This window comes from Bos indicus x Bos taurus, chromosome 28 (genome assembly GCF_003369695.1).
Source record: "Bos indicus x Bos taurus breed Angus x Brahman F1 hybrid chromosome 28, Bos_hybrid_MaternalHap_v2.0, whole genome shotgun sequence".
Taxonomy (NCBI): domain Eukaryota; kingdom Metazoa; phylum Chordata; class Mammalia; order Artiodactyla; family Bovidae; genus Bos; species Bos indicus x Bos taurus.
In genome coordinates, this window is record NC_040103.1 from 38124726 (window position 1) to 38137740 (window position 13015).

Below are 13015 nucleotides of genomic sequence, written 5' to 3' on the forward strand. Positions count from 1 at the left end.
GTTTTTCTGGAACTCTCTTGCTTTTTCAATGATCCAGCAGATGTATTACTGTGCTGTTAAGCCCATTTCCTAAAAAAGTCTTTGACATCAAGCCCCATAATACATGCTGCCTATAGTGGGTAGCGTCGTGTAAGCTCTTAGTGAGTTTTCATCATTGGGCCTCAGGGGTCAGAATGTTATCCTTCTTTCTATAAAGGATAGAAGTCTGTGTTTCCCTTCTCACAGCCCCATTTCTCAGCATTTTTCTGTTCCTGTGGGGAATACTGGGGAAGGCCAGGGAGGTCAGGGGGCCAATCACTAGAGCCATACCTTGTTCAGGTTCCTGAAGTTGGGCTGCCTTTTTGCAGTCTGTGATCAGCTTTGGTGTTTCCTTGGCTCACATTAGGTCCATCCCTAATGGCCCCTACAGTTGATGACTGCTACCTGGGTCAGGAGTTGCACTGCTTCTAAAAGAGCCAGAATAAAATCTGTATGTTTTATGAGAGAATTTCTATCAGTCAAGCTTTCTCTTTCCTTCCAAATGGTGGCATGAACATATAGTACATGGAATTCATATTAGAGTCAGCAAAATATTTAATTTTGTATCCTTCCCTAATTGAAAGCTCTCATTAATGCAGCTAGCTTGGCCTTTTAGGCTGATGTCTGACCAGGGTTCTTGGCCTCTTTAATCAACAGAAATTGATAAGAGGCCAGAGGAGATTGAGATAGTGTTTTATGAGGATTTGTGCTACTACAGGAGGGAGTAAAAACAAGTGACAGGTTGCCTTGCTCACACCCTGAGGTGGGGTGAGCTGGTTCCATACATGGGGTAAGGGTAGGGAGTGGGTCCAGGGGTGAGCTTAGGTGCTATGCCCATCCCCTTGGTGGGGCTTGTGCAAGGATCATGCGTGGTATCCTGCTTTTATTCTGGGCGTCTCGGAAGTGGAAGTTGGGTTTTGGCGTTTTATATCTTATTCATAATTTGCCCCAACTGCCCATGCATGTAGTTATATTTAGTCCCTTAGATTGTTTGTGTTGTTGCATCACCTCAAACAACAGGCAGTGAAGGATCCCATGTCCCAGCGTGTCTTAAGCTGATCTTGACTGATTCTCTGTATTCATTTCTCTCTCCAGATTTTGGAATGCTGTTTTGCCCTGCACTCTGATGGATATAAGAATAGGCATTGATTTTGTGTGTTCAGCTTTTTTCTTTCTTATTTTAAGGACAGGAATGATGATTTTTAAGCTAGTTGTCAGAACTGAAAAACGGAATTTGTCTATAAATTCATTTGAACTAATATATATGGAATATTAGTTTGAATGATTGCCAAGTTATTAGGTTTTTTGTGTTCCCTCTTGTCTCAACCAACCTTGGATAGGGATACCAGCAATTGAAACCTACATCTTAGGTTAAATGCAGCCACTGAAATGAAAATGATTCTCAAAAAGGCTACAAGAGAAAGAGCCACAACAATAAATTTTGGAGGCAAATTTGTGTTAATGGACCAAAATAGTATCATTGGAAGCAACTGTATAGTATAACAATAATCTAAGTGTCTGAAAGAAAAGATTTAAAACTTAATATCTATTATGAATGTTGTGAATAAGGAGAACAAGTAAGAGGTTGATTCTATTCAAGCCTTTTTTTTGCCAGATTTTGAATAAGGCCCTCTAGCTCTCATGATCATAAGTCTCAATCAGGGCAGAGGCTCTGAACTAACAGACCCAAACTTGAATTAGGATTGACATAAATTGTATTTTTTAAAAAGAAACGGACTGCTGACTTTTAATGATTTGGCAGTTTCTCTAGAAGCTCTTGACCTTGCTAGAAACACTGGCCCGGGTCACCTACTGACAGCCCTCTACAGAGACAGCACAGAAGCTTCAGTTTGCCACAGATGTCTCCAGATACTTTCACCTCTGTCTGTAGCTGAGCCTTCTCAGCACCTGAGTTTGTCTTATAAAGCAATTTTTTAGAAGTTTGGAGAAAAAAAAATCCTATTAGATCTTTTATAGAATTTGAAAATCAGGTAGAAATTCAGGATGTTATTTACCTTTCAATAGCATATTGATTCAGTTCAATTTTCCATGGATGGTTTATGATAAACAACTTTAATTAGTCAGCAAAGAAGTACATGTGAAAGTACTTCCATCATATTTTGTATCTTTGTAATTTTGGGGTTGCTGAAAACAACCACCTTTTCCAACTTATCTCCGTATCTTCTTTTAGTTCTATGTCAGCTCAACCATTTTGCAAGAACTCTTAATAGCTTCTCTTAAGTCCATTTTGTAGAATTCATATTTTGATTCAAGATGTGGTCATTATTAACATGCTGTGGTTTATTTTGGAAGTACTTAAAAATAGAGATTTTGAACATAAAGTTGTATAACCTTGACAATTTTCCTAGTTTTCATAGCCCATACCTGCCAATATACTTTTTCCCGAGGATAACACCTTAATAGTTTGTGTTTTTTCCCCATCTGCATCCTATGGGGTTGTGTGCACACACAGAAACACATGTATCAACAGGTCATTTCAGCTGCTCAGTTGTGTCTGACTCTTTGTGACCCCGTGGACTGCAGCACACCAGGCCTCCCTGTCCATCACCAACTCCCGGAGTTGACCCAAACTCATGTCCATTGAGTTGGTGATGCCATCCAGTCATCTCATCCTCTGTTGTCCCCTTCTCTTCCTGCCCTCTTTCCCAGCATCAGGGTCTTTTCAAATGAGTCAGCTTTCTGCATCAGGTGGCCAAAGTATTGGAATTTAAGCTTCAACATCAGTCCTTCCAATGGATATTCAGGACTGATTTCCTTTAGGATGGACTGGTTGGATCTCCTTGCAGTCCAAGCGACTCTCAAGAGTCTTCTCCAACACCACAGTTCAAAGGCATCGATTCTTGAGTGCTCAGCTTTTTTCACAGTCCAACTCTCACATCCATACATGACTACCGGAAAAATCATAGCCTTGACTAGACGGACCTTTGTTGGCAAAGTAATGTCTCTGCTTTTTAAAATGCTGTCTAGTTTGGTCATAACTTTCCTTCCAAGGAGTAAGCGTCTTTTGATTTCATGGCTGCAATCACCATCTGCAGTGATTTTGTAGTCCAAAAAAATAAAGTCTGTCACTGTTTCCATTGCTCTATTTGCCATGAAGTGATGGAACAAGTTGCCATGATCTTAGTTTTCTGAATGTTGAGCTTTAAGCCAATTTCCTCACTCTCCTCTTTCACTTTCATCAAGAGGCTCTTTAGTTCTTCACTTTCTGCCATAAGGGTGGTGTCATCTGCATATCTGAGGTTATTGCTATTTCTCCTGGCAATCTTGATTCCAGCTTGTGTTTCTTCCAATCCAGCGTTTCTCATGATGTACCCTGCATATAAGTTAAATAAACAGGGTGACGATATACAGCCTTGACAAACTCCTTTTCCTATTTGGAACCAGTTTGTTGTTCCATGTCCAGTTCTAACTGTTGGTTCCTGACCTGCATACAGATGTCTCAAGAGTCAGGTCAGGTGGTCTGGTATTCCCATCCCTTTAAGAATTTTCCAGAGTTTGTGATCCACACAGTCAAAGGCTTTGGCATGTACATACAAAATCTATACATATGTAGATACACACACAAAACTAAATATATTCATATATAAACACATACATACACTTATATATCTATATCTGTTTACTACATTTCCGTCATTTACACAAGTGAATTCATATTATGCATACTTCTTGTACCCTGATTTTATTCTCTTCAATGACTGTATAGTATTCATTTGCGACCATTTCTCATTTCCAATTGCTTCTCTTTAGTGTCTGTTTTCTGATGTTATTAAAAATTGTACCAGTGACATGCTCTAGTGAGTATACAGTTAATGATGGGAGTCCCTAGAAGTAGTAGCCTCCATCTAAGAGTAGGGTGATTAAAATTTTGGAACATTTTGCCAATCTGTACCCCAGCAAGTTAGCAACAAATCTTATTTTTCTTGAATCTTTGCATTTAGGATGTACTCCTGAAATTTAACATGCCCTATCTGATTTTCCTCTCTGTATGTGAGTTCAGTTATGTACCTTTTCATATATGTATTCTGCAGATATATACTTTTTATGGGAAATTCTACATTTACAAGTGAATATCTGGATTTCAAAATCTCTTCTTTGGTTATTAGCATTCAAAAAATGTCATTTCTCAACATAGTTTCCATTGGAGCTTCCAGAAAAGAAACCTGCTATTCCTTGTTGCTTGTTCAAGTGCAAGTGCCCAGGGAATGTTAAACTTAACAACTGCTGCCTGGTTGAGATGCTAAGCAATATTTCTCTAGGGGCAAAGTTTTTCTTAATGTGCCATCACTATATGGTTTCCTCTAGACTACTGTGCCTTGTGATATCTCATCATCAAAGGTGAAACCAAGGGTTAATAACTATAAATAATGAACTGTTTGCACACGTCTCTTATTAGACATGGTAAGTACCTGATAACAAGATGAAAGGGAAACACTGGAGAGTGGTGGGCAGATACTCTAAATCATCTTTCATAATTCTCAGAATTATGAAAAACTTCTGTTGTGAACTTCACTCATTTAGTCAGCATTTATTGAATAAGCCAGCATTTATTGAATCCCTATTGTTAGTAATAGAACAACAAGTTAATTTTTTGATAAAATGTACATTGGATTAAAAAATCCTTTTATTAACTTAAATAATATTCTATATCAACTATAATAAAAATAATACTGGTGGTTTTGGCTTAAAGGCATGGTGTGCCATGGGTAAAAATTGAAATGAAAAGATAGGATTCTAATGTGGAAAACCCTGTTGAATGGACCTCATCTAATCACAAAGAGTTTTGGGAGCAAAAGGTTGAGAGCATTGTGAGAAATGGGATGAAAATGATGTCTTTATCATTCTCCTGATCAAGTGCCCAGTGGAAAAGTTACTGGTAAGTTCCAGTAACTTTTTGATACCCAGCTATAGTGTCAGAGGCCCTCCTCTCATAACGTTTCCTCCAGCTCAACTCTTTGCATGTGATTTCCCACAGTATTCAACGGCGGAAAGGCATCCTGTGACTGCATTGGAGAAAATGATGGAGTCAAGTTTTGCCGGCCCCCAGTCATTCCCAGAGGTCCCTTCTCCTGACAGAGGAAGCCAATCTGTCAAACACCACAGGTACAGGTAGCTAAATCGAGGTGGGAATGGGCATGTTGACACAGTGTGTAATGCTGGACAGCACACACCAAGGAACAGCAACGTTTTTCAGGAGAGGTGATCACTCTTGCTTCTCCTCTAGTTGCCCATGGAGTGGATGCTCAGGCGGCTCACAGCGGACAGAGAGACCAGTAGGCAGCAGTGCACCTAGAAGAAGCCTAAAGGGACTTATTAACAATACCCATCAAGGCTGCAGACACAGACCAGTGAATGAAACAATTGCTATCTGAAAAATCATTAAAAACATGGTTTTTCCTAGCCTGCCTTATCACTGCAGATTTAATGACTCATTCTTCCCTAGGCAGCTGATAGCACATGTTCCAGATCTTCACACGTAGTTCTCACGGGGGAAGAATCCTGCTAAATCTTCTCTTGGTTTAATATTAGATCTTCCATTATCAGTGGAGTGGGACTTTTTTTTTTTTTTTTTTTACATGCTGACCATAAAATTGGCTATTTGGGGAAGAAAGCCAAAAATAAAGTTATCTTATAAAAGTTTTCAATTTTATAGCATTCTGAAGCTGAGTACATTCTCAGCATCTGCTAGTCACATACTATGTTTATACATAAGGAATCTGGAACTCCAAAAATTGAAAGCTTTGTTCTAAGGTGCCAACAGTTGAGACCTGCTAGAATAGACATTATGTACATCCAAAAATACATTGTCAGTCTTTGTGGAAGTTGTCCAAAGATTTAAGCTTTCTTTTCTTAAAAGAAAGCTTAAGTACAGTGTTTTCTTAAAAGAAAGGAAGTACAGTGTTAAAAAAAAATTTAAGAAAAGGAAGTCTTTTCTTAAAAGAAAGGAAGTACGGTGTTAAAAAAAATTCTTAAATTATAAAGAGAATAAATATTTTTTTAAATGGAAAAGGTAAAAAAAAAAAGTTGTTTGTTTCCAGCAATGAAAGAAAAATGTTGTTGACCCTTGGTTTTCACATATCTGGGCCACATTTTGGAAATGACTATGAGAGAAAAATGCATTGTTCAAGGAAGCTAACTTCTGTCCCACCTCTGAAGGAGTCCCCCCAAAAGAGTTTACTGATGCTGGCCACATTTACTATGGGATTTTCATGTCACTCTGGATACTAATCATTGGTACTCGATGGTGATTTTTATTCTTAAAATCTACATGAGTAGAGACTGAGATATTAAGGGTTTGCTAAGTTAAAAAAAAAAAGGGTTAAATATTTTCAACACAGGATTAAATATGTTTGGCCACTGCATAACTGCTTTAGCTACTGAGTACAACTTTTGGTTTATATCAGTAGGGGAATTTACAAATATTTCCCTATGAAAAGAGCATTTTAAGTTCACTGGACTTAATGGATGTTCTTCAATTAGGAAATTAGATACAAAATTATCAGCCTTTTAGAAGACATTTTTTTTTTTCCAAAAGCATATTTCCCTCTGCAGATTGTAATCCATGTTAAAGAGGTATTTCATCCAGTCAAATAAAATAAAGTATAATATTAAGTATTATATTATGTCATACATGTGTTAAAGTTGATAGGATAAAGAATGACAGCTTCTAATGTATTTGACCTGCAGATAACCCTATCCCTATTTTTGTCTGTTGATACACCCCCTCCTAAATTTGGCTTCTACTATGGCTTCTGGGAATCACTCACAGGTCAAATAAGGAACTCTCTAAGAGACCTTCTTGTTTGTTTGCTTCAATGACACTGCAGTATTTGTTGGCATGCATTGTGTCCTGATAGACCGGCAAGGGTTGATTTATAAAGTGCTTTTAGAACTTTGTAAATTATAGTTCAATATATCATAGCTTTTGTTTTGTAAAACATGCAGCAGATTTAAACGTTTTTGTGATTGATAACCTAGTCACTGATTTATACATCCTGCAAACTGCTCCATGACTTCCTGAATGCCACTGGGTTTTAAAGCTTGAATAGTGGATTGATCAATAGGTATAGAACTGTTTTTTAAGATGGGTTACTAGTTCATACCCGTAGACTCTGTTGTTGTGCCATTTTGGCTAGCTATGAATAATTCATTTCTTTTGGTGTACTGCAAATCTGACTCATTTGGATAACTCATTTATGAAACAAAAGCTATTAATTCAAAGCCATTATTTCTCATGTTTAGTCCAACACCCCCCTCTTTACTTTAAAGAAGCAATCTATTATGTCATGTCATACTTAGTGCATTAATTTTGGCAATATAACTCATTTATAGCCAGGACATATATAGGTTTTTTAAGGTAAAAGAATTCCAGGGTTTTCAGTGATTAGTATGAGCCTTTGAGTTGTCATTTTGAGCAGAGGAGTTGGGGAACTCATTGTGTTGAGCACCTACCAAGTGCCAGATTTCCTACTAAACGCTACACATTTGAGCTCTTTAATCCCCACAGCAATACTATGAAAATACCTCGACACATGCACCATGTCTAGGCGTTCCCTTTTCTGCCCTGCCTGGTGCACTAAAACGGGCAGCACCTTCGCTTGCCTTTGGACTTCTGTTGTCTCACTGCGGTGCACAGCCAAGTGAGGGAAGGGCAGGGCCAGTGAGGTGCTGGCACTCCTGCCCCTCCCTCCCTGCTTGGTGGCCTTAGCTACGGCCCTCCTCTGGGGGCCACAGCACCTGCCAGGTGGCCTCTTCTTACAACCATTTCTCTCTTCAATCAGGTAACTGCTCCTTCCCCCCATCCTTTCAGTAACAAGGATGGTAACAGCCTCCCATTGTTACCAGCCCTTAAGTACAGTAGTGTCCTGTTGTGTGTTCTTCTTTTTTTCTCCCCTCAAACAGTGAACATACATTTCTAAACAGCAAAATCTTCCCAAATGATCCAATTTCTGGTGCCATTTATTTCCCTCCAGGACTCTGACTTGTATAAATACTATTCCCAGTATCATGCTGCTAGTAACATACAGACCCAATGCGGCTAATTCTAGCATCCAAGCCCGAGTGCTCTGTGAACTTCACAATTGCCACCAGACAGTGTATATAGAAACTGGAAGGCAGAGAAACGAATTGGTTATTATGCAGCTCCTTAAACTTGCTGGCTTGGTGACCCAGCTAGATGTCCCTTGTTAACCATTTTAGGATTCAACACATTAGAAATATTATGCTGAAGAATGAAATTGTAATAGGCATGCTAGGCAAAATCTGGTATCTGCACAAACTCAGGAAGTTAGGGATAGGCTTGACAAATACGAAGTTCTAAAGTGTGGTCGCTTTCCCTAGCCAAACCCAGGAACGTGGCTACTAGCACTCATATGTCTGGTTTTCAAATCCTGACCCTAAATAACATAGGAGAGGTCTTGTATTTATTAAGTTGAAATAACAGTAATGTTGGTGGGGGGAAAAGTTACAGAACTCCATATAATGTAGTAATATGGGTAAAGTTCCTTTGGGGGAATGGTTCCTTTGGAACTTGATAACATATTGAAATTTTGAAAATGTTTTTGCTCTGTGCATGGTTTTATTGCTATTTTCAAAGTTAAATGAGAATGTAACACAAACATTCTAAACTATCTTACAGGAATCTCAGGGAATGTTTATACAGGAACAGAGTTCTTACACTTCACGTGGTAGTAGGGAAAATTCAGTGGCGTGGAAAGAGGAATAGATATGGATGGAATTAGTAACGTGGCAAATTAGTAAGTGATTCCTGTAGAGAGTCTAGTTCTTTATTTACTATAATCTATGTAGGGATCTTACCTGAGGTTATATCCCATGTATGCTATTTGCCCCTTGATAGCATCTGATAACATATGGTTATTTGGCTGTTTGGATGTATAAATCAAATGAAATATATGATCAGACATTTATGAAAAGCAAACTCAAAGGGTTAATATGGGATTATATAAAGTCACGCATGACTCTTTTGAAAATTGTAAAACACTATATAATTTAAAGAATCTTTCATTCAATAAAAATGTTAGGAAAAGGAAACCTCAAAAGAAAAATAATTTAGGTTCTCAGGATTTATGAAAATTTGAGATTGTGGACTGGCAAAGTAAATAACATATATTTTAAGGAAACAACGGCAATTAAAATAAGACTTGTTTGTTCTACGACTAACACCATTGACATTTTCCCCTTAAGGCTTCTTGGGTTTAGTTCTTGTCACCATTTAATAACAAGACCACTTTTATTTCTATTAGAGGCCCTGCTGGAGCATGGATGATGAGGGAGGATGGGAATCAGGAGCTGGAACATTCTTTAAGCTCCAGACGGGAATGCCAGAAACAGAGGAACTGAACATCTCTTCTTCTTAGTCTGTCCAAAGATAAAATAGATTCAGCAACTTTCGAACCCTCCTAGCCAATATCCTGCAGGCGTGGATGGAACCTGGTCTAGAACTCTGAAGATCTGGGGTGCAAATACAGTGCTTGAAGAATCTGAGCAGCCACCTGTGAGGAAATGGCTATGATCAATTTGTTTGTTGGTTTTCTTTCCACCATCAGGACCCTCTCCTCTTGCTGCAGTCCAGGGCAAAGGAGTGGTATGCTCCATAGGAATGCCTTCAGAAGGACACCCCCATCACCCCGAAGTAGGCTGGGTGGACTCGTGGGACCAGCATATCAGCAACTGGAGGAATCAAAGATCCCAGACCAGGATACGATACCTCGCCAAGGGTAGGTCTTAAGAGCAATGGAATTTAGGGCGGGTGAATGCTAGAGTTTTAAATGGAGTTTTTAATGTTCCTTGGGGTTTTATTCACTGATTCACTAATTGGCTATTTATGCTTGCTTCCATCTTTGTTCCACAAAAGAATAGATAAACTATAAAGAATAGATAAAATGGAAGTAGATATTTGGGAAATGTTAGATGGAAAAGAAATGTAACATTAAGAAGTATATAGATATCTAGACTATGTTTTAGTAAAGTTTCTAAAATAACTGGGAATATGTCTTTGACTTTAAAAACTAGGGATTTCTTAGGAGGACAAAAGTATTCCTTCATCCTTAGGTTTGGGGGGGAAAAAAAGGACTTAATTCTCTAATGACTATTGTGGAAAATACCATAAGCGGTTACCGGTAATACAGAAGTAGCATCTGCTCCATAGAGCATTCTTGAACGTGCCTCAGTCAATGCTGACAGCATATTGTCAAGGCACAACTAGCTGAACTCAGATCTCTAGTTTCACTCACAGTGCAGGGGTGGAAAACTGGGCTTGGGACTCAGTGGCTGCTGCCCATCCTCGCAGTGCAAAAAGTGCCCCTTCCTGTGAGTGGGCGTGGACCTGCATGGGCTCATAGAATGGTGAGTGGAGTGGAGAGTGAGTTTTAGACACCACTTACCTAACTGACTAAGCTATCCAACCAAAGATGGCACCCTTATCAAAACTGACAAGCTGGATTACTCCTTGTTTGAATTTGAGAAAGTTTTATCATTTAAGCTTATGTTTTCTAGTCTATACATTGAACAAAATAGTACGAGACTTCCTGAGGATTGTCAGGCAGATTAAAAAGAAATTACATGTGTCAAGAGCTTGTGCCTGACACATAGTAAGCAGAGAAGGGGTACTTGTATTTATTGCCATGGGAACAATTATGGTATTACTACTAATTTCAAGAGCAATGCAATCAGGGTTTACTTCAGAAAGTCTAAGAATCCATTCCTTCACTCAAGCCTGTTGCATCCAGTCTTCTTCTCTCTCTCTGAATAAGCCAGGCTACATTTCTTTGGTCTGGGTGATTTTTCTACCCAGTCTGTAGCAAGTTGAAAGTCAAAGCAGGTTTGAGGTCCCAGATCCTTAACTTTGTCTTTCCCTCTGGGCAGGATATACATGCAACAGTGCCGTGTCTGACAAATCTCGGCCACAGATTTCTGTAGGACGACTAGAAGATAAATAAAGAGCTTGTATCTCAATTTTGTAATTGTGAAGCAATTCCAATTGGACTGTAAAATATATCGGTACAGGTCTGGGGTGAGATTTACGCATTCAACATAATAGCTAAGTTGTCCAAAATACATAATACAAGTTTCAGGAAGCGGTTTGCATCTCTATTTGCCTCATGGCTGGAAAAGGGGCTTGCATTAGCCTATAGCTAATTATGTTTCATAATTATTTTTCTTCTTCAATCAGTAATAACGTCTGTTACTTAGGTATTCCCCCCAACCCTCTCCCCACTGCCCCAGGATGAATGTTAGAGTGAGAATGAGTGAGGTGAAATCAAGCTCAGAGATGTTGTGAGTGGACAGAGAACTCAGTCCATGCTTTCTTTCCTCTGCTGGGCACTACCACGGCTATCATTCCAAATGTACCTAAGAGGCTGCTCTGTGACAGGCATAGTGTTGAACCAAACATACACAAATCTCCAAGGGCCCAGAGATTTCCAGGGCATGTTCAGGCACTGTTTTGCTTTTTAACTCCTGGGGGACTTAACACTTATCCTGCCTGGTGGAGATTTTGTTTTGGTTCAACCGTCATTGGGTTTGGAATATTCTCTTCAATTGGCTGGCCACATGCATTTTCCAATGTGATACGCACCCAGTGTTGATAAATGATGACTCTAAGTCACTGTGTGCTCAGCACAATGAATCTCAAGGAGCAATCTCATTCTCAGTTCTTGAGAACGGCTATTTCCCACTCCTGGGGGACTGACCATCTCACCGGACTGGAAATGGAATTGGTAATAGAATTTCACAGCTAAAAGCCTTCTTCAAAGCTGGCCCTTGCCTGGAGGGGGAATGAATGAGTTTATAAGCGCCGTCAGCCATCTGCTGCTTGCTCCTGAAGCACATGGGCACTGTCTGCTACTTAGACTGCCCGTGTATATGATGTCTCTCCTTGGCACTAACTTCAGCCCAGCTTGAACCCAGTGTCTGACTTGGTGAAGCCTGAGGAGGGAGTCAGGTGGAAAGGAGCTTCTTCAAGAGCCTTTCCCCTGGTCAGTGGCTTGGTGTCGACTATGGCTAGTGGCTCACAAAGCTCTGAACTGCGTTATGTCAGGCAAATCAAACTGATGGATTCATATACTAAACGGAAAGAGCGAGAATCACAAGAGACTGCTTCCTTCAAAGTAGAAGGGATCTGAAACATACTCATCATCCATCTCACTTAAATAGCAACTTCACAAACTTATATTCAGTTATTCTTCAGGAAGTTTAGAGATGAATGCATGAAAGATAAAAGAATTTCAATGGTGAACCCAAAGATAAGATATCCCATATAAAAGAACCATTGAATACCAGCCTTTCTGACCCAATAAACCACGAAACCAGGAAAGGAACGTGAAGAAAAATCTCAGTCATGAATGGCAATGTATACATGTGGAATCTCTAATCGTATGGCTCCAGAGGGAAAATTAGATTCCTTCAATTTAGTCTGTTCATTCTAATGCCATATGCACCAAGAACTGGGTCCTAGAGTCCTCTGGGGAAACACATATTTCTTAGCCTGACCCTTGAATTCCTGGGAATCAAATGAAATGACTAATTGTTGAAATCTTCCCTCTTTAAAAGGAGGCTTTGTTTACATAGCTACAAAGGAAATGGCACGTGTGCTTACTTTGCTGAGGGATCATCGGAAGAAGGGCAATCCAAACTGGTACTTTACAGTCAATGAATGATGTGCTTATGGATAGAATGTGACAGTCATGGACTATGATGGAATGTAGAATTCTGACTATCTTCTAATCAAGAATCACATCTAGAAATTTAACTTAAGCTTCTGGAGAGTAGTGTCACCTCCTACTCAAAGCCCAGTGCTAGAACACTCGCAGCAACTCTAGGAAGAAAGGGAGGACCACCAGTGTGCCTCTACTGATTCATGCAGAGGCATCACTTCAGCGAGTCCTCAGAGCAGCCCCCAGGTCAGCATTACAACCTAACAGTTTTAATTAATGAGAGAATTAAAGTGAGGCTTCCG

General features: G+C 39.5%; 1 protein-coding gene across 6 annotated transcripts in view; it reads left to right on the forward strand.

The window, feature by feature from the left end:
• The window catches only part of NRG3 (neuregulin 3), a 1272378-nt gene that overhangs the window by 1254814 nt on the left and 4549 nt on the right, over positions 1-13015 (forward strand). For 3 of the 6 annotated variants that reach the window (XM_027530406.1, XM_027530409.1, XM_027530407.1), the window contains exons 7-8: positions 5015-5148; positions 9606-9776. In XM_027530406.1, coding sequence (XP_027386207.1) covers positions 5015-5148; positions 9606-9776 — 305 coding nt within the window. The remainder of the gene's footprint in view (positions 1-5014; positions 5149-9605; positions 9777-13015) is intronic. The other 3 variants (XM_027530408.1, XM_027530410.1, XM_027530411.1) reach the window with 1 other exon arrangement.